Source organism: Heterodontus francisci, chromosome 39 (genome assembly GCF_036365525.1).
Source record: "Heterodontus francisci isolate sHetFra1 chromosome 39, sHetFra1.hap1, whole genome shotgun sequence".
NCBI classification, from domain to species: Eukaryota; Metazoa; Chordata; class Chondrichthyes; order Heterodontiformes; family Heterodontidae; genus Heterodontus; species Heterodontus francisci.
This window is the reverse complement of record NC_090409.1, coordinates 34,555,472-34,578,897: the sequence shown is the minus strand read 5'-3', so window position 1 is coordinate 34,578,897 and position 23,426 is coordinate 34,555,472. Positions and strand designations below refer to the sequence as shown.

At 43.4% G+C, this 23,426-nt stretch overlaps 2 protein-coding genes across 5 annotated transcripts in view; one reads left to right on the top strand and one right to left on the bottom strand.

Annotated features, from left to right (window-relative positions):
• LOC137352710 (carcinoembryonic antigen-related cell adhesion molecule 5-like) overlaps positions 1-23,426 on the top strand; it is a 721,824-nt gene that overhangs the window by 47,742 nt on the left and 650,656 nt on the right. The gene's annotated exons all lie outside the window — the stretch shown is intronic.
• Positions 17-22,766, bottom strand: LOC137352713 (pregnancy-specific glycoprotein 22-like). 3 transcript variants are annotated; one of them, XM_068018450.1, is made up of 9 exons: positions 22,576-22,766; positions 20,258-20,575; positions 17,112-17,432; positions 12,951-13,268; positions 6,801-6,935; positions 4,217-4,293; positions 3,230-3,271; positions 1,531-1,622; positions 17-1,157 (listed from the first exon to the last, which is right to left on the bottom strand). In XM_068018450.1, exons 1-8 carry the CDS (start codon positions 22,637-22,639, stop codon positions 1,575-1,577), a joined length of 1,323 nt encoding a protein of 440 aa, XP_067874551.1. In that variant the 5' UTR covers positions 22,640-22,766; the 3' UTR covers positions 17-1,157; positions 1,531-1,574. The 3 variants fall into 3 exon arrangements, with proteins under 3 accessions (XP_067874551.1, XP_067874550.1, XP_067874552.1); XM_068018449.1 differs by having other exon boundaries at positions 22,680-22,765; XM_068018451.1 differs by lacking the exon at positions 17-1,157 and having other exon boundaries at positions 1,580-1,622; positions 6,871-6,935; positions 22,680-22,765.

Sequence of the window (23,426 nt, the reverse complement as noted above, 5' to 3'; positions counted from 1 at the left end):
TATAAGGCAAGGAAGCCAGCACAACAGGCTTTCTCAGGTTTAAAGAAAAGTGAAATTTTATTAAACTTAAACTCTAATTCGGTTGGCGCCTACGGATATACGAAGCACCCACGCTAGCATGCACACACGCAGATAGAGATAGAAAGAAAACAGAATAAAGCGGAAAAGCTTTGAGGCAATATCTGAAGAGTTTTGGTATGGTTCTTCAAGCTCACTGTAACGTCCTTGATTGTAGGTAGATCTTGCTTTTCGTTGGGCCCCAGTATTCTTCTTAAACCTTGTTTACTGTAGGAGACTTTTCTCTCTTGGGGTTCACGTGTCTTCAGTGGATTCAGAAGCTTGTAAGAAAGAGATGGGAGCAGGTAGAACAGAGATCTCCTCAGTCCAGGAGCAAACAGACTTTTTCCCAAACTGTTTGTACAAATTCAAAAAACTCAGGTTGTCCAGCAGGTTAGTCATGTGACTAGCTGATTTGACCATGTCCATTTGTGTATTTGGCCATCTTAGCAGTCAACCTGGAATGCAAGGTCCCCCACCTTCAACGGCTGGTGATCAAAAGTCCATTGTGGGTTGAATGTCAGGGAATGGCTGTTTTGTCTTTCCAAACACAGTCTGCTAATATGCAAATGTCTTTTCCAGCCACAGCTGATCTGTTTAATAAGTCCTTTCATAAGTCCAGTAATAGTTTAAAATCAATGTTCATGACAAAATTAATGTGCCTCATTCTTGGTAGGTAGGGGCCTCGCATGACAATGTATATCCAAAAATGTTGATGTTCTGCTTGTAAATACTGTTCCAAGTTCCTTTAACATCATTCTGATACAAAGGATCTTGTAGTATTCGAAGACATCAACAAAGCAAAAGAGCAGCGGCAAGAGAAAAAAATATAAATTGTAACAATAGAAATGCACAATATTTAACTGGTCCGAGCAGCAATGGAAAATAAACCTGAGATTCATTACATTTTGACCAGAAGAAGCTTGAAACTAACTCTATGCATCATTTTCAACAATATGAACTTGTCTACCAAGGATCGGAGGGTTTCCAGTCCAAGTAGCATGTGGTTATCTTGGTGCAGTGTTGTGCATTTCTGATTTTCCTTGTTTGCACAAGTATCAAACAAACAATTTTTGCTGTTTCCCCAACAGGATTAATGCCTATGGAAACAAAACAAAACACACATTGACAACTTACAATGTAATGGTGCATAAATGCAACATGTTTAGAAGGGCAGTAGTATATATTTCTGATTCTCTATTGGGGGAGGGGGTGAAATTCGACTTGGGTGAGACAGTACGGCATTTAACTCTCAGTCCACATTCTCTTCAATATTTAGTTTAATTGATTTGAATTAGCAAGGCATACAACGGGCAACAGATGTGAAACTGCCCATTTTATGTCCCCAGCCAAGTCGAATATCTACCTTAATGATCAGACTGATGGAAATGTTCTGACAGTGCTCAGTGTGGATGTCCACAATCTGAATCAGCTGTCACTCAAATAGTTTCCTTCATTCTGTACTTCACTTACTTTTCACTCGATGTTTGATCACTTGGACCTTTTTTTTCAGCAACCTACTTCCTCAAGTCGTGGTAAATCGATTGATCTTCCAGTTTTAAATCCTGTGAAAAGGAAGAAAATAAGTATAAAATATGGAAATTATATTTAGCTTATTTAAAATTAAATTCAACTGAGTGACCCTAGGTTACTTCAGGCACTGCTGCAATATCAGGATCAATTTTAACTGTTGCCATTAGTGTAAAGTGGATGGGTTCAAATGAGCCTCCCGTTACATATCTTGCCTTCAGGTGGGATGTATAATTTGTGACTGATTCACGATCACCCATTGCACTCCAGATTGAATTACTCAAGAATGCTATTTTTCTATTGACAGAAAAGTAGTGCGTGGCTTATATACTTAAGGTGTTGTTATGGTTATATTCCAGCACGAGTGACCCAGAGATGGTGACTTCAAATCACAGGATAGTGGGCTATCATACTGAATTCAAGACCTTGGCCATTTATAGTTACCAGCCAAAATAAAAGTTCTATACATGCAAACAAAGCCTTGTAAAAGCTCAAGTATTCATTGATGTTCTTCAGAGGAAGGACCCTGTATTCTGAATTTGTGTGAGGCTTTACCTTGGAGCATCATAAACAGTAGTTGGCCATTGAATCCCTCGATCCTGCTTCATCATTTCATTACATCTTGATTGTTCTGTTCCTCAACTCCATTTCCCCTGTTTTTAATCCTTAATCCTTGTCTACCACTACCTAACAAATATCCATCAGTTTTGAAAGCTCCAATTGTCCTAGCATCTTCAGCTATTTGGACAAGAATGTTCTAAAACGTTACAACCTTTTTGTGTGAAAAAGTGCTAACTGATTTCACTTCTCAATGGCCTAGACTATACCCACAAATTTTTAAAATGACACTGCATCCTCTTCAACGTCAATATACTGTTCCTGAGTGACCGTGCCTAAAATTAAATGCAGAACTCCAGATGAAATTTAATTGAGACTCGATAGAACCGAAACATAACTTCTGCCCCTTTGTTTTCCAGGCTCCTTGAGATAAATACCACTAACCTTTTTTTTTGTTCCTGTCTACTTCGTTTTAATTATTTGTTGCTTGAACTCTCAATTTTCATTGTCTGCTCCACATTGCTTACTTTATCACCAGTTAGAAGTATCATGGTTAATCTTCTTGCATCCAAAGTGAATGATCTCACAGATGCTCACATTGAACTCAATTTGCTAAAGTTTTCCCACCCAGTCATTTTGTGTCCCTTCACAACTTTCTCCTATCTGATCTACCTGCTGTCCATCCTAACCTAGTGTCAGTTGCAAACTTGGATATGCAACTCCCTATTCCTCTATCCAAGTCTATTAATCAATATGGTGAAATGTTGAGGCCCCTGAACAGATCAATGGAAACTTCATGTGTTACATCCCATCAGAGTACCTACCCTATATCCACACTATCTACCTTCTAGATCCCAAACCATTTGCAACTCAATTCAAAAGGCAAGCTCCAATTCCATGCACTCTAATCTTTGCTAATAGCCCCAGTCCCACACTATGCAGCTGGCCGTCAGCTTCTAGGAGGAAGTAAGGTTTGTCAATAACTGCAGCTTTGCCCATATCCTAACAGCTTTGCCCATATCCTAAGGGTAAAACAAAAAAAAAAGGGGAAATGGCTTAAAAATGAAGAAAAGCACATCCTTACCATATATGTGGAGTTTTTGTCCAGTGACTTCCCATCTCTATTCTGTAATTATAATTATACGAGAAATGCATTGAGATCTAAATGGCTTTCCAAAACTCCCACCGCTATGTAACATATCAAGCATTTATTTCACATGTAGATACAAGAGCACAATCAAAAATCAAGAAAATTCACCCTAAAGTATCTACAGACACAATGTTTGTCGTAATATGTCCGTATGTTACCACATCATGCAGTGAACATTGCACACTTCCCTTTTTGCTTCTTTTATTGAAAATAGGGAACAAAATGTTGCATATCAAAACTTAGTGGGAGAAACTTGTCTTGGGTGATAGCGCAACACAAGCATCTGCCTCTTCGATGCTCTGTCTGATGTTCAGTTCCATTGACAGCATAGTGGCGCAGTGGTTAGCACCGCAGCCTCACAGCCCCAGCGACCCGGGTTCGTTCTGGGTACTGCCTGTGTGGAGTTTGCAAGTTCTCCCTGTGCCTGCGTGGGTTTCCTCCGGGTGCTCCGGTTTCCTCCCACCACCAAAAGACTTGCAGGTTGATAGGTAAATTGGCCATTATAAATTGCCCCTAGTATAGGTAGGTGGTAGGGGAATATAGGGATAGGTGGGGATGTGGTAGGAATATGGGATTAGTGTAGGATTAGTATAAATGGGTGGTTGATGGTCGGCACAGACTCGGTGGGCCGAAGGGCCTGTTTCAATGCTGTATCTCAAAAAAAAAGACTTCCACCGCCAACGTAGCATTACCTCTCCAGACAAGTTTCTATCCCAGATTCACCAGAAAGCACAAAATTGCAACTACTGCTGCTTACAATGATTAACAGGGATACTTTATGTTTGCTTAGCTCAAGATTGGATAACACTATTAATCTCACATTCCATAAAACTATTAGTAATTCAGCCTCTCTAAGTTCTTTACTTTGACTGGTGTACAGGATATAAATTCAATAATCCGCTTTACAAGAAGTTCACTAACCTCTATGTCCTCTGGGCTTGGAAAATTTTCATACGCTGCTCCAGCAGATGTGGCCTCATGGGCTGTGGAAGAGGTTTCTGGGTGAATATTGAAATGAGACAGTTAGCATTTCACATACCTTTTCTTAAGTTCATTTCTGAGATCTGAATGTTGCTGGCAAGGCTAGCATTTATTTCCAGTCCCTAGGTGTACTTGAAAATTTGGTGGAGGCCTTTCTTTTTGAACCACTGTGGGAATGGTTTGATACAACTGCGTGGCTTGCCAGCTTACATCAGACGGCAGTTAAAAGTTGGTTGGGTCTGGAGTCAGATATGAGCCAGACCAGGTAACAAACGCAGGCTTCATCCCCTAGATTACCACACGAGGGGAAACATCCTCTCAGCCTCTGCTGTGTCAAGCTCCCTCACAATCCTTATATGTTCAATAAAATCACCTCTCATTCTTCTAAACTCCATTGAGTACATGCCTAACCTGCTCAACCTTTCCTCATAAGACAACACCTTCATCCCAGGAATCAGCCTAGTGAACTGTCTCTGAACTGCTTCCAACGGAAGTATTTCCCTCCTTAAGTAATGAGACCAGTACTGTACACAGTACTCTCGGTGCTGTCTCATTAGTGCCCTGTACACTTGTAGCAAGACTTCCCTATTTTTATACTCCATTCCCCTAACTCTCATACTCCAATTTCTCTCTCTTTATTTTTAGCCATCTTTTGCTGGTTTCTATATTTTTCCCAATCTTCTGCCCTACCTGGAATCTTCACAGCATTGTACACCATTTCTTTCAATTTGACACCATCCTTAACTTCCTTAGTTAGCCATGGATGGTGCATTCTTCTCATAGTCTTTCTTTCTCGTTGGAATATATCATGTTGAGAATTATGAAATATCTCCTTAGATGTCTACCACTGCTTCTCTACTGTTTTACCTTTTACCCTATTTTCCCAGTCCACTTTAGCTAACTCGGTCTTCATACCCTTGTAATTGCTTTTATTCAATTTCAAGACACCAGCTTCAGATCCAAGTTTCTCACCCTCAAACTGAATGTAAAATTCGACAATGTTATGATCACTTTTGCCCACAGGTTCCTTTACTAGGAGGTCATTAATTAATCCTGACTCATTACACATTACCAGGTTTAAATAGCCTGCTCCCTGGTTGATTTTTGAATGCTCACATCAGAAAGGCAACAAAAAAAGGGCGGGGGAGGGGGGGGGGTGGTGCTGTGTGGGGAAAATACAGAGAGAGAGAGAGCAAAAGAGATAGCATGATGGAGAGGGCCAGAGATTTCTTTAACGTGTCTAATTCAGTACATATGAACAGCACTGACAACATTGCTCATTTTCTCAGCTGTCACCACATTCATTTCCTCACCTCTAACACCAGGTAAGGACAATGATCAGGGCATTTGGATTTCAATCAGAAGTCGATGTCAGTTTCTACAAACAGACTTATCCAGACTGATGTCGGTAACAAACGTGTTAATACCCAGTTCGACATCGAGAACTAATGCAATCACAACACTTGGGGTACATTTTTCTGGCGCAGTGGTGCAACAAGGGCGGTATCACATCAGCCATCTGTTACATACCCATTCGATATTCCATTCTATTACATTCAATGGTGCTGACTACATTGCACTGATACTCAAAAGTGTTCCAATGGGTTTATCACTAATGGCAATGTGTACTTGGAGATGTTAACTCCAGATGGCTCACCACTTCTTCCACAACAGTTTGTTTAGTCTCCTGAAATTAAAACAGCTTCTTGGAGGAGAAACACAAGCCAGAGAACTAATAGAGCCCAATAGGATATCATGCCTCTGCTCTTTGATAACACATTGCAGTAGAAATTCGCCTTGGATGGAAGCATGGCTGCCCGTTATATACAATCAACCAAAGTAAAACTATGTGTTGAGGGTGGGCAGTATGCTTCTCGTTCACACCCATTTAAAGCACAAAGTTAAAATCTACCCCACTGAGCCTTTGTCTGGTTAACGGAGTTCACACGCAGAACGTCATTCTTTGAATAAAGAGAGCAGAACCACTGAGAAAGCAGGTTGTAAATCTAAGAACATTGGCGGAATTTGTACAAACTGAAACAAACCAGAACAAATCTTGCCATTTGTGATACTTGTTGCAACCGGGAAATAAAAGGTAAGGAAAGGAATTGCAACTTGGGTTTCTGGTGTAGTTTTGGACAGAATTACCTATACCAAGGCTGCAGAACGGGTTATGTTTGCAAACCTTCTTGTACAAATAATTCAGTTATTTCACATTTGAATGTGTTAAAGATTCCAAACTATAGGGTTAAACATTCTTTACCGGCAGTAGAACACAAAGGTCGGTCCCTCATCAGCGGCCTGTTATACGCCCCGTCCGATATTCACTTCTATCACAGTCAATGAATATTCGGCTGGGCGTATATCGAGCGGCCTATTTGCCACCACCAGTTTTGCATTACCACCCGAAACGAATTTCTACTTTACCTTTTGAAAGACATTCTTTCAGTTACCCCGTGTTTTTTTAATTTACAGATCTGCATGTATAGTGCAACATAGATGGGATAGAATGATAGAAACACACCAGAGTTTCCTGCGCCCAGACATCCACGCTTCTTGTCGGTGAATAAGACGACCAGTAAAATTAAACTCACACTAAGTAAAACCCCCATAGTGATCGCTGCGATGGTGGGAGGCTCAGTTTGACTTTGAGCATCATCTACAAACAAACATTGAAACAGTTATTTCAATAAGAGCACATAGACATTCAGCAATGTAACATACTACTGAAACATACAAACATTACTTTGTTTTATTCTTTTCATTGTATTGTGATCCAACGTGTCATACATTTAGAGTCATTAAACTTGATAGTAAGGGCAAAGCTGAGATTTTTGGACCTTTTGCCTCACTTTAAGACCAGATGATATCACTATAGTATTTAATTATCTTCAGTTTACATTCAGTGGTGGACAAATCTGCTTTATAATTTTTTTAAAAATTGAAGCACTCAAAGTGCAGTTTGCTACTGAAACATTATGAGAAAATGCAATGACTTTATTTTATTTTGTGAGACAGTGTCCTGACAAACAGTGAGGTTGTGAACTTGGTGAAACAGTAGAGATTCGCCATGTGCCACAGGGGGAAACGGTCAATATCAGAATTACCGCCTGCTCAACTTGTAGATACTCAGAATTTTAGATATTTTCTCTCACAAGGATGTATCGGTTATAAAACATTGCTTTAAGAATATAAGAAATGTAATTGCTCGACATAGGAACTTCACAATGTAAAAATAGGGAATCATGATAATATAGTTAATCATAAAGCAAGTTAACAATGTCAAGACTTGACTGCAAGGCATGATGGGCAGGCTGGGCTGAAATAGGTCAATGTGTACCTGTTTAAAGCTGAACTGACATTTGCAAAGTCTGGTAAAGATAAAATGGGGACAAAGTGTCTCATCATTAAAACCGCAAGGCTGCAAAAATAGAACTCTCAGCAAAAAGGGGAACTGTGGGAGCAATTTTGCTGAGTTTTGTTTCTATAACTATTATTTTGTAAGTAGATTAATATAATCCTGGTGAATACGTATACATATATTCTTTCATATATGAGTTGAAAGTATAGCCACATATTGATACAAAATGGAGTTTTCGACCGAGGCATTGTGGGACAGATTAGTTAGTTCACAGTTGGAGCTTGGTACAGCATGGCACAGACAACAAGAGGGCCCCTCTTATCAGTGTAACTGCAGACTGCACAAAGCACTCAGGAATGCAGGCCCAATTAAAAGTGACAGTTGGGAGACTTCAGGATAATGGATGGGACCTGAGCTCATCAATTGGTGATCAGGGCCGGCATAAGCTGATCATGTTGCCACATGATGCCGAATCAGTAATCTAATTGGTACTATGTGTAATGTATGTAATCAATAAACGTTCTGATTGGATTGTGTCCAGCCGGGATGGGCTGAGTAACTGTATATCCGTTGTGGATTTCCTTTGTTCTGTGGAGTAGCACTGGACCGCCTTTAGGGAAGGTGTGATCCCCATGATATCATGAATAAAGTGTTTATTCTCAAAGTCTGAGTCTGGAGAATTTGTTGAATAATTGGGCATAATCTGGATTTTCTCCAACAGGAACTTTAGGTGTCTCGCAAAGGTTGAAATTTGGAACCCATCTGTGAGGGTCTATGTGGTAAGCCATCATGGGACTCGGGACAAGCAATGATGTAGTCTTAACCCAAACATGTTGGCTACAGAAAACCATGACCCGTTGTGACAAGACAGAGACCCATGAAGAGGGATAAAAAGAGGAGAGCTTGGGACGTCAGTGGCACACCTAGCAGATTGAATAAAATCAACAGAACACAGCAAGAGAAGAAGGAGAGAAGACTGTTTCCCAGCGGACTCAGAAGCTAGAACCATCAGTGCTGAATTGCAGCTGTATACCTACTGCCGTCGTGAAGTATGAACTTTGTAAATCTTAGTTAAGCTTAATAAACTTTCTGACTTGATTAAAGAGCATAAGTCAGTACCTAATGGGTCTACCTTGGTCAAGAATCCCAGGTGAAACAAATTGCTGGTCCTCTAAGTAAAATTCACCTGGAAACTTATACAATATCCTACAAGATAGTCAGCTCCACTCAATGAAACTGAATATCAGCTGCAGCATATAACTCACAGTCAATGTAATGCTGCCAATTTTATGCCCAATCTGAATTTCCAGGCCTCTTTTACCCTTTGCTAAAGTTGCACAATCAGAACATAAATGAACCTACAATGGAACTGCAGGTGTGATGTTGTTCCTGTCTTAGACATCCAATCGGGTTAACCACCCAGCACATTCAGCCTGATCTATTATGAAGAGGCTCCACGTAATTTTAATTAAAGTGCAGCACCAGTATTGCTACTTTGAGCAATAGTTCCATGGTATAAGTTTTTTTTTAAGAGTAAACATCCAAAGTCAACAGGGAACACTTAGAGCAACAATCCCTAGCTACAAACCATAACACATTTATCCCGGCCCTTCAAAGAATTGACAGTTTCAAGCCAATGAAATCAAATGGAGTGCCCTTTGGGGCAGAGACTCACCTGAGCTGTAGTACATTTGGAGGGAAGGAGTCAAGGTGCGGTGTGGACTGTATCTGCCGCTCTGTATGTGTCCTCCCTCCCCCCACCCCGACGTAAACTTCCATCAAGGTTATTGGAACTAGAACAGCATAGAATTTACGGCCCTGAAACCAGCCATGAGGACTGACTGTCCACGTCAGTACTTATGATGTTCATGGGCCAGTCTCCCACCCATCTCCATCTAACCTTAATAGCATTACCTTCTGTTTCTTTCCCCCACTGACTGTCTAACTTCTGCTTAAAATAATCTATACTATTCACCTCAACTACTCCAAGTGGCAGTGAGTTCTACATTCTAACCATTCTCTGCGTAAAGAGGTTCCTGTTGAATTTCCTATTAGATTTATTTGTGAAAATCAGATACCAAGCCCCCTAGTTTTGGATTCCCCACAAGTGGAAACTTTTTCAGTACACTAAACCCTTTGATGATTAATTGAATTTTTTGAGGAAGTGACCAGGAGGATTGATGAGGATAGTGCAGTGGATGTGGTCTACATGGATTTTAGTAAGGCATTTGACAAGGTCCTACATGGCAGACCAGTCAGAAAAATGAAAGCCCATGAGATACAGGAGAATGTGGGGAGTTGGATCCAAAATTGGCTCAGTGACAGGAAACAATGGGTAATGGTCAATGGATGTTCTTGCGAATGGAAGGCAGTTTCCAGTGGGGTTCCACAGGGCTCAGTGTTGGGTCCCTTGCCGTTTGTGGTATATGTTAATGATTTAGACTTAAATGTGGGAGGCATGATTGGGAAATTTCCCAAATGCCACAAAAATTGCCTTGTAGTTGACAGTGAAGAGGATAACTGTAGACTCCAGAATGATATTAATGGTTTGGTTGAGTGGGCGGAAAAGTGACAAATGGAATTCAATCCAGAAAAGTGTGAGGTAATGCATTTGGGGAGGGCAAACAAAGCGAGGGAATACACAATAAACAGGAGGATATTGAGAGGGGTAGAGGAAGTGAGACACCTTGGAGCGCATGTCCATAGGTCCCTGAAGATGGCGGGACAGGTAGATAAAGTGGTGAAGAAGGCAAAGAGAATGATTTTCTTTATTGACCAAGGTATAGAATACAAAAGCAAACAAGTAATTCTGGAACTGTATAAAACACTGGTTAGGTCACAGCTGGAATATTGCGTTCAGTTCTAGTCACCACTTTACAGAAAGGACATAATTGCTCTGGAGAGAGTACAGAGGAGATTTACAAGAATGTTGCCAGGGCTTGAAAGGTGCAGCTATGAGGAAAGATTGGATAGGCTGGGGTTGTTTTCCTTAGAACAGAAGAGGCTGAGGGGTGACTAATTGAGGTGTACAAAATTATGAGGGGCCGAGATAGAGTAGACAGGAAAGACCTGTTTCCCCTAGTGGAGAGGTCAATTACCAGGGGCCACAGATTTCAGGCGATTGCTAGAAGGATTAGAGGGGACATGAGGTAAAATCCTTTCACCCAGAGGGTGGTGGGTGTCTGGAATTCACTGCCCGGATCAGTGGTGGAGGCATAAATCCTCAATTCTTTTTAAAAGGTACCTGGACCTGAAGTGCTGTAACCTGCAAGGCTATGGGCCAGGTGCTGGAAGGTGGGATTAGATTGGATGGCTGGTTTTCTCAGCCGGTACAGACACGATGGGCTGAATGGCCTCTTTCTGCTCCGTATCCTTTCTATGGTTGTATGGTTCTATGATCTTAAAGACCTCCATCACGCCACCACTCAGAATATCAGAACGAAAGGTTAGCCACCTGTCACGCTAACTTTGCTTCTCTTTCCACAGACATTGCCTGACCTGCTGAGTACTTGCAACATTTTTCTGCTTTTATACCAAGCGACACTGCACCATCTGTGGCTGTGAAAGCAATGGCATTGGCTCACTCCAGGCTGCACAGGAGACATCAGCAACACCAGTCAGTTCGATACCTGTACAACCATCATGCAGGGAACGTATCACCTTCCACCTGGAGACTGCTGATCAGGAGGACAGAACTCAGATTTCCCCCCATTGATGGGTTTTCCCTGGTGCAAGATCTCATTGACTGCACACATGTTGACATGTCTTCTGCCCGGTAAGAACCAACTTTTTTATTTATATAAAAACAGGATTGGTTCCACTTCTTTAATGTTACGCTGGACTGTGACCCCAGGAAATGAATAATGGAGGTCAGTGCTGGGTATCCTGGAAGTAGTCACAGTGTCGTCATTCTGTTAGTCCTCAAGCTCTGCATTAATTCACCACCCCCTCCACAGCAAATCACCCCCCCCCCCAGCCCCAGCTGTCATTCTTCTGGAGTAGACAGGCGGGTGACAGGCTGGTTCCTAGGAGACAGGTGTTTTCCCATTTTAACTAAACCATAGAATCACAAAATGCATAAGGAAAGCACGCAGCCTACGTCGGCTCTTTGAAACAGCTGTGCAATTTATTCCCACACCCCAGCTGGTTTTTTTCAATAACCCTCCAAATCACTCCTCTTCAATTGTAGGGCTAATTGCTGCTGAAAGTTGCATGGAATATGCTTCCACCGCCCTGTCACATAGTATATTCAAGATATTAATATATATTTGTATTAAAGCATTTCTCCACATTCCCCCTCTGGTTCCCCGAGAACAGAACGAAGGAGCCCCTATCCGTGCTCTCCGCACTACTATCCACACTCACCTTCATGTATTGAAAGGCTAAGGTGTCCCAGAGCCCAGACCCCCGATCACAGTAACCAGAGCTGCCAATGAAGCTGATAGAACTGTCATCAGAGGCTCAATTATTGTGGGTTCAATGGCACTTTCCATCGAGAAGACCACTCACTCCATGGTTGGTTCATGGTCTGAAAGCAACATTGGATGACCAAGTACAAACTGGACCGGGGCTCTCACATGCTATGTGCGATTGTGCATAAGCTGGCTGGCAGGCTGTCCAGTGCACTTAAACGGCACTGAGGTATAGGGATCACTCAGTGAATGTAGGTTATGCATGTGGTTTGGATGAGAGCTGTCCCTCCATCTATCTGCTTCCTGGACCTGGCCATCCCTCTGCCCATGCTACTGCACCCTAGTGTTTGACGAATCTCCCAATGCCGCATGAGGCATTAAGGACAGAAGGTCGAGCAAGGTGCACGACACTTAGTGGAGACGTGTGCAGGTAACTGGGGGGGGTGGGGGGGGGGTGGTGAAAGGATGATGAATGCGGGGACTTCAGATCATGCAGCCTGATGCAGAGAATGATGCAACATAGGAATCAGCAACCTTACCTTAACAACCTGGCCATTGTCATCAAAGTCTCCCTATACTGTGGCATAACAATCCTGACACTGACACCCTCTGTCACCTATGCTCACAGCTGCCTCGCAACTTACCAGGATATCATTCTACACTTTGTTAGGAAGAAATTGTCCCTCCTCCACCTCATTTCAGTGTCAGAAAAGCAAGGTGTCCTTCAATCACTTATATCTCCAGCAAATTCCTGCAGCCAAAGTCCGCCTCCCTTTTAAAAAGTATAGTTTAAATAGCGGCAGAAACAGACAACGCTGTCCTAGTGAGGAATGCATTGTAATATGAAGGGAAGTAACACAGTTCATGAACAGCTCTGAACCGAGATAAAGCTTTCACTTACCAAGTACATACAGAGTGATGGTTGCAGTTGCTGAAGTGCCGCTCTTTGGAATCATGGTAACAGTGTACTCTCCACTGTCTGAAGCTGTCACTGACCTCAGGAGGAGAGCTCCATTTGGGAGGAATATCTCAGCCCGTCCTCTGTATTCATTCGTTAAAACCTCAGTTGTTTCGATCCAGTGACCGACAGCTGTCGCCTGGAATCTCCAGCTCCCAAACTTCACCTCAGCTGAAGGCCACACTAATAAAAATGCGTTGGATCCGACTGTCGCATTTATCAGATTGTATTCGGTTTTGATAGCAAAACCCTGGGGCTGAGCTGCAGAAAGAAAATCACATTAAGGAAGAAGAAAATGGAAGCCCTCAGAAGCCAGTTCAGTTTATAAAGCAAGTGCATTTTGATAGGAAGAAGAGACAATGTAAAATAAAATGTACAATTCTAAAGGAGTGCAGGAGTAGAGGGACCTGGGGATACATGTGCACATATAATAGAAGGTTGCACGGCAGGTTGAGAAAGCGGTTAATAAAGCATATAGGATCCTGGGTTTTATAAAGAGGAGCACAGAGTACAAAAACAAGGAAGTTATGATAAACCTGTAGAGAACACTGGTTCAGCCTCAACTGGAGTATTGTGTCCAGTTCTGGGCACCACACATCGGGAAAGATGTGAAGGCATTAGAGAGGGTGCAGAAAAGATTCATGAGAATGGTTCCAGGGATGAGGAACTTCAGTTACTTGGATAGGTTGCAGAAGCTGGGTCTGTTCTCCTTGGAGAAGAGAAGATTAAGAGGAGATTTGATCGAGGTGTTCAAAATCATGAGGGGTCTGGACAGAGTCGATAGAGAGAAACTGTCCCCCACTGGTGGAAGGATCCAGAACCAGAGGAGACTGATTTAAGGTGATTGGCAAAAGTTGCAACAGTGACATGAGGAAAAACGTTTGTGCACAGTGAGTGGTTTGGATCTGGAATGTACTGTCTGAGAGTGTGGTGGAGGCAAGTTCGATTGAGGCCTTCAAAAGAGAACTGGATAATTATCTGAAGAGAAATGAATTGCAGGGCTATGGGGAAAGGCAGGGGAATGGGACTAGTTGAGTTGCCCTTGTAGAGAGCCAGCATGGACACAGTGGGCTGAATAGCCTCCATCTATGCTTCTATGACTCTAAGTAATAGAAACCTCCCATTGTACAAATGTAGAAGCTTAATCCAATTTTATAGTGCAATATACCTGGCATTTAATTGGTGACTAAAATATTCAGGTGTAATGAACTGACTTGTCCCCTCAGTGTTATGTTAATGACCTTGGGTTAGAAATTATTCTAGTGGGTGGTGCAAAATGAGTGAGGTCACATCCAATATCTGGCTAATATTCTCTGTCCAATGATTAGTACCAGTGAACAGTGCAGCACAATATCTGATGGGGTACAATACCCTGCTTTCAGCAATGCCACCCAAGACCATTTTCAACCTGGTGATTTCCAGGATCTGGGTGGGAGTCAGTACAAGGGCCCAGTGGCATCCAGACTTTGAATCATCCCACTTTTACCAGAGAAATTGGGTATTAGAAGTATCTGTCCTGCCATTTTCAAAGGACAGCTTGCAAACAGGTACAACACCTGACTGATGAGAGGTAAACTCTGCTTTGGAAAATGATAAAAGCCTTTGTGCGTCAACACATAAAATAGTAAGAAAATACTCCAAGTCATAACATCCTCTCTGTCACTTTTTCTACAGCTGTTCAGTCAGTTGCCACTATCTCAGAAGGAGGGTTGAAACCCAGACTGGTGCCGATGTGGGGTTCAGTCTGCTGAGATTGCAAGTACCTGTTCTCATTGGAAGGAGGAGTCACTGGTACAAAGCAAGAGCTGAGTGTGGTGCGAGGTATTTCAACGGAAGCATTCCTACATGATTCGCTGGCATACAGCTGCCAAAGACTTGCTGGTTGATAGGTTAATTGACCATTATAAATTGCCCCTAGTGTAGGTAGATGGTAGGGAAATATAGGGACAGGTGGGGATGTGGTAGGAATATGGGATTAGTGTAGGATTAGTATAAATGGGTGGTTGATGGTCGGCACAGACTCGGTGGGCCGAAGGGCCTGTTTCAGTGCTGTATCTCTAAACTAAACGAAAGGATTCATCACCCTTTCACCTCCTCAGCATTCTCGATATTGAGCCCGTTTCTGGGCCTCTAACTTTTAAGAGTTGACAACTTTGCAGGGTGAAGTTATAGAGCACGCAATAGAGTAGTGGATCTGGTGGCTCTCTCGAGTCTATATTCCAGTATACCTGTAGACTGGGGAGGGTGGGGCGGGGGGGAATGTTGCTGGTAAATGGAATCATATCAGATACCAGGAGGTAAGGCACAGAACTACAAGATGCTCTGCCTGTGGTTGAAAAGTAGATTCACATTCAGCAAGTGGAAACCCTTTGTGCCAAAGTATTTTTGGGTACTGATATGGAGGATGCAGCCAATTCTGCTCTTTGTACCTTGGCAATGCCCGTGTACCTGCATTGCTGTCATCATATGCAATGAAATGAAATTTCATTCCATAACAAACAGCAGGACTGTGCCCTCCATAGTGAGCAACTTGGCCAGATATCCTCCTGTCACCTGCTCATGAAGAGGTTCTCCCTGCTCCTGTTGAGTTCGTCCATTTCAGCATTGGAAAAAAATCACTGGGCCATTGTCTCATCTGTATTTCCTGCCATCATCCAATAAACTGCCGGGAGCCAAATATCACCTCTCCTTTACCAACTGCCTTGAAAACCAGTAGCAATATATTAAACTGTCCCAGTCAGGAATGCATTGTGATACGAACATAGTGACAAAGCTTAGGAACAGATCACTAACCGAAAATTCTCGGCACTTACCCAGTACATTCAGAGTGATGGCTGTATTTGCAGGAACGCCGACACTTGGGACCATGCTGACACTGTATACTCCACTGTCTGAAGCTGTCACTGACTTCAGCAGGAGTGATCCATCTGGCAGGACTATCTGTGCCCTGTGTTCTGTATTGGGCCGCTGTAATCTTAGTTGCACCGACCCACGAGGTGCACAACAGGTGTGGAATGCGAGAGGTCACTTTCTGCAATGCCGCCTAGGACAACTTTCAACCCACTGCCTCACCAGGATTGGGATGGGAGTCAGGGTCCCCAGAAATTCTAACCCATCCTCCTGTCAGCCAGTGATACTGGGTATGAGAAATATCAGCCCTGCCATTTTCAAAGGCAGCTTGCACCCAGCCACACCATCTGACTGACGAAAGGTAAACTCTGCTCAGGAAAATCAATAATAAAACACTTGAGAGTGAAGAATGCTTTAAAATACACGGTCGGAACAGCATCTTTTATTGTACAACTATTCAACCAGTTTTCAGAAGTGATGGCCCTTTCACCTGCTTGGCATCCTCCACTCCACCCTGGTTCTGTGCCTCTACATTAACCCCCACCACTGATTCTAAAACTTATCAACTTTTCAGGGTGAGGTTATGAAGCATACAATATAGGCCAGAGGGAATCTGCTGACTTGGTCAGGGCTGTGTACCTGCAGCCTGCCTGTAACAGCAAAACCACTGCTGAGGATGTTGGTTTGTTCAATGAGAGTTCAAGTTCAGGTTATGGCTCTGTGCCAGACTGCGGGGATGGGAGAGGTGTCCTGAGGCTTGTATACAGAGATACACCTCATCCATAAACCTGAATCCCAGTGACCTGAATGGAAGACAGGCTGGGATTGAGGACTATTAGTGGTAAAAAGGCATCCGATCATCTAACAGGGCCCAGAGCAATATGATTGGCTGTGTCCTGTCGATTCATATTGAGCAATGGACAGCTTTCCTGTATATTGGATCTTCCAGATATTGATATGGAGGACACAAGGCTATGTTTGTGCATCTAGTTCTGGCCTTCACCTGGAAGGTGAAGTTCAGACCCAGTGGCGAAATATCTTCCTGCCACCTTGTGTTGAGCTCATTCACCAGAACCTCCATTTCAGTCTCAGGAAACCTGCCTCCCCCAGTGTGCACCTCCTTTAATAGATGCAGACTGCCTTTAGATATCAGCTGGAATACACTCAGCTGCCCAGCCAGGAATTCATTGTGACCACGAACAGAGTCAAATAGTTTATGAACAGCTCGCCACCCGCAAAGTTCGGGTCACTTACTCGCTACATGTAGGATGATGCTTGCTGTTGCCGAACTGCTGCTCCTTCGGACCATGCTAACAGTGTACACTCCACTGTCTGAAGCGGTCACTGACTTCAGCTGGAGCGATCCATTTGGCAGCCATATCTCAGCCCGTTCTCTGTACTGGGTGGTGAACATCTTGGTTGTACCGATCCACTGAGCGATCGCTGTCGCCCCGAATTTCCAGCTCCCACTCTGGACCTCAGCTGAAGGCTGCACTGAAAAAAACGCGTTGCCGCCGATTGTTGTCACATGAATGTGGCTGCTTTCTGTTTTGATCACAAAACCCTGGGGCTGAGCTGCAGAAAGAAAATTCACATTGAGCAAGAAGCAAATGCAGGCCCTCAGAAACCAGCCGGGTTTTATAAAGCGATGGGGTAACGTTTCTTACCTGGAAGGAGAATTTAAATCTGATTTTGTAGCAGAACATACCCGGCGTTTCCCGAATGACTAAAATATTCGAGTGCAGTTGTTCAAATTTCTGCTAGTGTAGATTCGGCGGTGCTAAACGGCGCAGATTTTTGTTCCCAATGTCCTAAGTGGGCTGCACTAAAACCTCTTAGTGAATGAGTGGTTACCCTCCTGGTGTGTGGTGCAGATTTGGCGATATCACTTCCTATGTCTGTCTAATATGCTCCATTCAAATACACCGCTTCATTGAGGAATGGGAGTGAAACCTGACAGCAGATGTGCAGGGACAGGTTGCAAACGAAGAATGAAGAAAAGAATGATTTTTAAACCTTTGTACGTGAACAATGCTTTAAAATAGCTCAAACTAATTTTTTTTAAAAGCCCAGCCGCCACACTCTCTGAAGATGGGGTGTTCCAACCCATTACCGGTGGGTAAATTAGGTTCAGTCTGCTGGATGTTGTAAAGACCAATTCTGATGAAAGGAGGGACACTCTGCACAGGGCAGGTGAGGAGGTGGTGGGAGGTGTTTCAACTGAAGGGTTCCTTCCTGGTTTGCAGCTGTACCGCTAACGCGATAGACGACTCTTTCATCTCCTTCACATCCTCGCTATCTGCCCTGTCTCCGTGTCTCTACATTAACCTCCTCCTGCCGAAGCATTTTTTGGGGTGCTGATATGGAATACACAAGGCTACGTGTACGTACCCAACTCTGTCCTTCGGCTCTGAAACACCTGCTGCCTTGGTAAAGACAAGGTTTCAGTCTTCCTGCTATGCTATTCCTTGACAGAGTGGGGCGGTGCCTCTTGCTGCCGAGCAGCTAGGTGGGAGATCCCTCTTCCACCTGGTCAGGACAAGGTTGCCCTCCTACTGCCGGCTGCCTCTACCAGGACCTCCTACTCAGTATCTGGATAGTACATTTACTTGTACTTCTTTCAATGTAGTATACTGTATTCGCTGCTCACAGTGTGGTCTCCTCTACATTGGGGAGACCAAGCGCAGACTGGGTGACCGCTTTGCGGAACATCTCCGCTCAGTCCGCAAGCAGGACCCTGAGCTTCCGGTTGCTTGCCATTTCAACACTCCCCCCTGCTCTCATGCTCACATCTCTGTCCTGGGATTGCTGCAGTGTTCCAGTGAACATCAACGCAAGCTTGAGGAACAGCATCTCATCTACCGATTAGGCACACTACAGCCTGCCGGACTGAACATTGAGTTCAATAATTTCAGAGCATGACAGCCCCCCATTTTACTTTCATTTTTAGTTATTTTTTCTTCCCCCTTTTTTTTTTACATTCCTTTTTACATTTTTTACAATCTTTTTTTGCATTTATTTCATTTCATCTTAGTTTGTTCAGTTTGCTTACCCACTGTTTTTTTCAGGTTGTTTTTCTTCAGGTTTGCACTTGCTGCTGTTCAATATTCAGTATATTCACACCTAATCTGTACTAATGCTTTGTCTTTCAACACACCATTAACATATTGTTTGCCTTTGCTCCGTGACCTTTTGGTCAGTTATGTGGCCTGGTCCAATCTGCACCTTCTCCTTTGTTATCTCTTGCCCCACCCCCACCTCACTTGTTTATAATCTGTGACTTTTCTAATATTTGTCAGTTCCGAAGAAGGGTCACTGACCCGAAACGTTAACTCTGCTTCTCTTTCCACAGATGCTGCCAGACCTGCTGAGTGACTCCAGCATTTCTTGTTTTTGTTTCTGGATAGTACATACTCATTGCCCTCATTTGCATGATGTAAGATTGTTAGGTTGTTAAAAGTTACTAACCAACATACTAATTGTTCAAATCTAGCTATTATAAACTAACAAATGACTTGTTATTATAAACTAACATTTAGCTTTATTAGAATCCTTTTTTGTAGTATGGTAAAGTGGAAAACTTAGGAAATAAGGTACAGTATAGACAAGATGTCAAGGCAGAGAGATTCTGTCTTGTGACAAGTTTTAAAATGCTTACTTGCAGTAAAAATGTCAGACCTTGACAGCAGGCAGTGACAGCCTCTGGATAGGTTTTTCTCATCGTGAGATAAGGCATCCTCAGAAAAGTACAAGTATTGAGATAAGGTGGTTAACACAAAGACTCTTTGTGTTATTATATGAGTAAATGCAGAAGGTTAGCCTCCATCACGAAATGATCCTTGGTTGGTTGAGAAAGACATCCTTTAATACAAGACTGATCACTGATTGATAGGAGGGGAGGGTTAACTGGAAAGCTTCCAGAATAAGCTAGCTTGTGACTCTGCCACTATGCGGCAGAGAATTTTGAACATCAACAAGAGAACCTACGGGAGGGAGAGAGAGCCAAAGATTTGACGACCACAAGCTGCAAGAGAGAGAGAGTCATGTGCTCTGTCGTCCAGTCTCTAATACAGGTTAGACTGTTAATTACTGCCTGACTTTGTGACTATGGTTTATCTGAGAACTTAACAAACTTGTCCTCACCTTTATCTCAGTGAAGCTGTTTCGCTGCCAAGTCTGTTCCCACCTTAGAAGGGGGTATAAAACACCCTTACCTTATAAAATCTTACAATGACCATTGTCTCCATCTCCTCAACTGCCTTTCAGCTGCCTGCAGATAAAGTCCACCTCCCCTTGAGCAGGTACAGGTGCCTTTAAATAGCAAGAGGAAGGCAGGGAACTGCCCCAGTGAGGAATGCAGTAGAATGGTTTATCAGCAGATCTCTGTCACTTTCACTTACCCAGTATATTCAGGGTGATGGTTGCTTTTGCCTCGTCGCCCATGTCTGAAAGCATGTGGACAGAGTACTCTCCACTGTCTGAAGCTGTCACTGACTTGAGCAGGAGTGATCCATTTGACGGGAATAACTTAGCCCGGGATTCATAGAAGGGATATACAACCGGGCTTCCTTTTAACCACAAAGCAACTGCTTTGCTTCCAAATGTCCAGATCTGATACAAGATCTGCCTGGACGGCCGCACTGAGAAAAATGCGTTGTCTCCAGCGGTCACATTAATCTGATTGGTTCCCTTCAGGATGGTGAAAACCTCAGGCTTAACTGGAAAAAAAAAACACAAGGAAAATCACATGAAGGAAGAAATAGCTGGGAGCATTCTGAAACTCGTTCAGTCTTGTAAAGGGATCGTGACATCCTCACTTATAAGGTCTGCTGAAGCTTACCCCGATTTTATACCAGAATTTGCCTGCCCTTGCCCTAATGGCTAAAATATTCAGGTGTCCTCATTTAACTTATCCACCCGTGTGCTGAATGGCCGCACATTATAGAAACCACCCAATTTTAACCAGCTTTCAGCCATCCCCATTAATGGCCTGGGAAGTAAAAACTCCTCGAAGGGGGTTTAATTAATAGAGGCGATATCACACTGGCATCCGGTTATATATCCCACTCGTTGTTGATTTCCATAGACAATGGAGCTGAACATCTGATGGGAAATAACAAGGCGGTTGATGTGATACCATCCAAGAAGAATTTCTACCTGATTATCTCCAGGACCTGGCTGGGAGTCCAGTTGGAACATAGGAAACAGGAGCAGGAGTAGGCCATTCGGCCCCTACAGCCTGCTTCGCCATTCCGTTAGATCATGACTGATCTTCTATCTCAACCCATTTTCCCACACTATTCCCATATCCCTTGCTATCTTTAATATCTAGAAATCTATCGATCTCTGTCTTGAACACACTCAATGACTGAGCTTCCACTGCTCTGTGGGGTAGAGAATTCAAAAGATTCACCACCCTCTGAGTGAAGAAATCCCTCTTTATCTCAGTCCGTAATGAGCTGCCCCTCATTCTGAGACTGTGTCCCTTGTTTCTAGACCCCCAGCCAAGGGAAACATCATTCCGGCATCTACCCTGTTGAGCCCTGTAAGAATGTTGCATGTTTCAATGAGATCACCTCTCATTCTTTGAAACTCTAGAGAACACAGGCCCAGTTTCCTCAATCTCTCTTCATCCTGGGAATCAATCTGGTGAACCTTCATTGCAATCCCTCTATGGTAAGGAGACCAAAACAGTACACAATGCTCCAGGTGCAGTCTCACCAAGGCTCTATACAATTGCAGTCAGACCTCTTTGCTCCTGTACTCAAATCCTCTTGCAATAAAGGCCAACATACCATTTGCCTTCCTAATTGCTTGCTGCACCTGCATGTTAGCTTTCAGTGACTCATGAACAAGGACACCCAGGTCCCTTTGGACATCAACACTTCCCAATCTCTCACCATTTAAGAAATACCCTGCATTTCTGTTTTTCCAATCAAAGTGGATAACTTTGCATTTTTCTACATTATATGTCATCTTCTTGCCCACTCACTTAGCCAGTCTAAATCCCCTTGAAGCCTCTTTACACTTCCCTCCTTGGAGTGTGTGTGCTGGAAGGGTTTATGAGAATGGTCCCAGGGATGAGACACTTCAGTTATGTGGATAGGTTGGAGAAGCTGGGGATGTTCTCCTTCGGATAAAGGAGATTGAGAGGAGATTTGATAGAGGTGTTCAAAACCATGAGTAAGATTAATCTTGCTGTGTACTGCGCTTCAAAAGCGAGGGCTGTGAGGGCTTTGCAACGTTCAAGACGCTATATAAATGCAAATTCTTTCTTTTAATCTACCGTTACGAAGTGCAAAATCTAACGCTAGAGTGGGATTCTCTTTCCAATGGTCCTGTTTTAGTGCCGGTTCAAAGCAAGTCCTCGTTTTTACATGAAAATTGAGCGTCTCCAATTTACCCTACTCTGTTAAATCACCAGGGAACCATTAATGTACAACTTATCACTCATACATATCGGCGGGCCAACAAATCAGATCGGTTCGCATTCAGAGAGCGGTGGTCAATCTTACTCGGACCTGATGGGGACCAGCATCACCTTGATATGAAGGTGGTAAATTGGCACATTCGGGGCGGAGCTGGCTGCCACCAAAGTAAAGGCTTGAAGATTATTCGAGATACAAGCGGTCTTCAAATAAAAACTCTTCAGAACTCAATGAGAATGGAGTGAACTGCAGCATTTGAAACAAACATGGGGACAATCGCATCGGAATACCTTGAATAACAGACAGTAGAAGAACAGCGAACTGACTCCACATCCGCAGTTTGCCGCGATTCATTCTGCACCTCAACACAAGTAGGTGCAAAAGTGAAGTTCACCTTTGTATTTGCCCCAGCAAAAGACTTTCCTGTGGTTTTTGGCAGCTGGTACTAAGCGGACTTGGTGGACGTTCTCATGCATTGGCGAGGGAGAGACAGCAATATGACCTGTTCCGCATTTCTGCAGCTTTTGCCTGAACCAGAGAACCGCAAACATCACCCACATGACTAAAAGAGGCAAAACGCCCATTTGGAGAGTGGAAAAGGGCTGGTCATGTGACTCAGCCGGCACCACCCAAAAGGATCTGCACATGTCCAATTCTAATGCTCCTTGCAACAATTTTTGTTTTACACAGGGGGCCGGTGAGACAACTTTGAAAAGATAAAGGCATTAAAGATGTATTTTACTGCTAATCAAAACAACAAAATGTGCATTTCTGTGAAGAAGCTTTAAACGAGATTAGTTTATTGACTTACTTTCTCTGCACTATGTTGGACACTGATATTTAGTGAGATACCTGGTACTGTTTTGTTCACACAAGTAGTCAATCTCTGCCTGCACACTTGATGTCGCGATGCAGAGTATTCTGGATAGATATCCGTCTCTCAGGAGTGGTCATGTTCATGCTCTCCCCCTCTCTGTCCCCCTCCCCTCTCTCTCTCTGTCCCCCTCTCTCTATCCCTGCCCCCCTCTCTGTCCTCCTTTCTCTCTGTATCCCCCTCCCTCTTTCTTTACCACTCTCTCTCTGTCCCATCACCACCCCTGCCTCCCGTCTGTCTCTCTACCCCCCCCCCCCCCCCCCCGTC

Coding starts and splice junctions, on each gene's coding strand:
- LOC137352713 (XM_068018449.1), bottom strand. CDS start 22,761: ATGCATGAGAACGTCCACCAAGTCCGCTTAGTACCAGCTGCCAAAAAC. Junction 20,576..22,679: donor TTGCTGGGGCAAATACAAAG/GTGAACTTCACT, acceptor TTTTTTTTCCAG/TTAAGCCTGAGGTTTTCACC. Junction 6,936..12,950: donor CATCACTCTGTATGTACTTG/GTAAGTGAAAGC, acceptor GTTTGTTTGTAG/ATGATGCTCAAAGTCAAACT.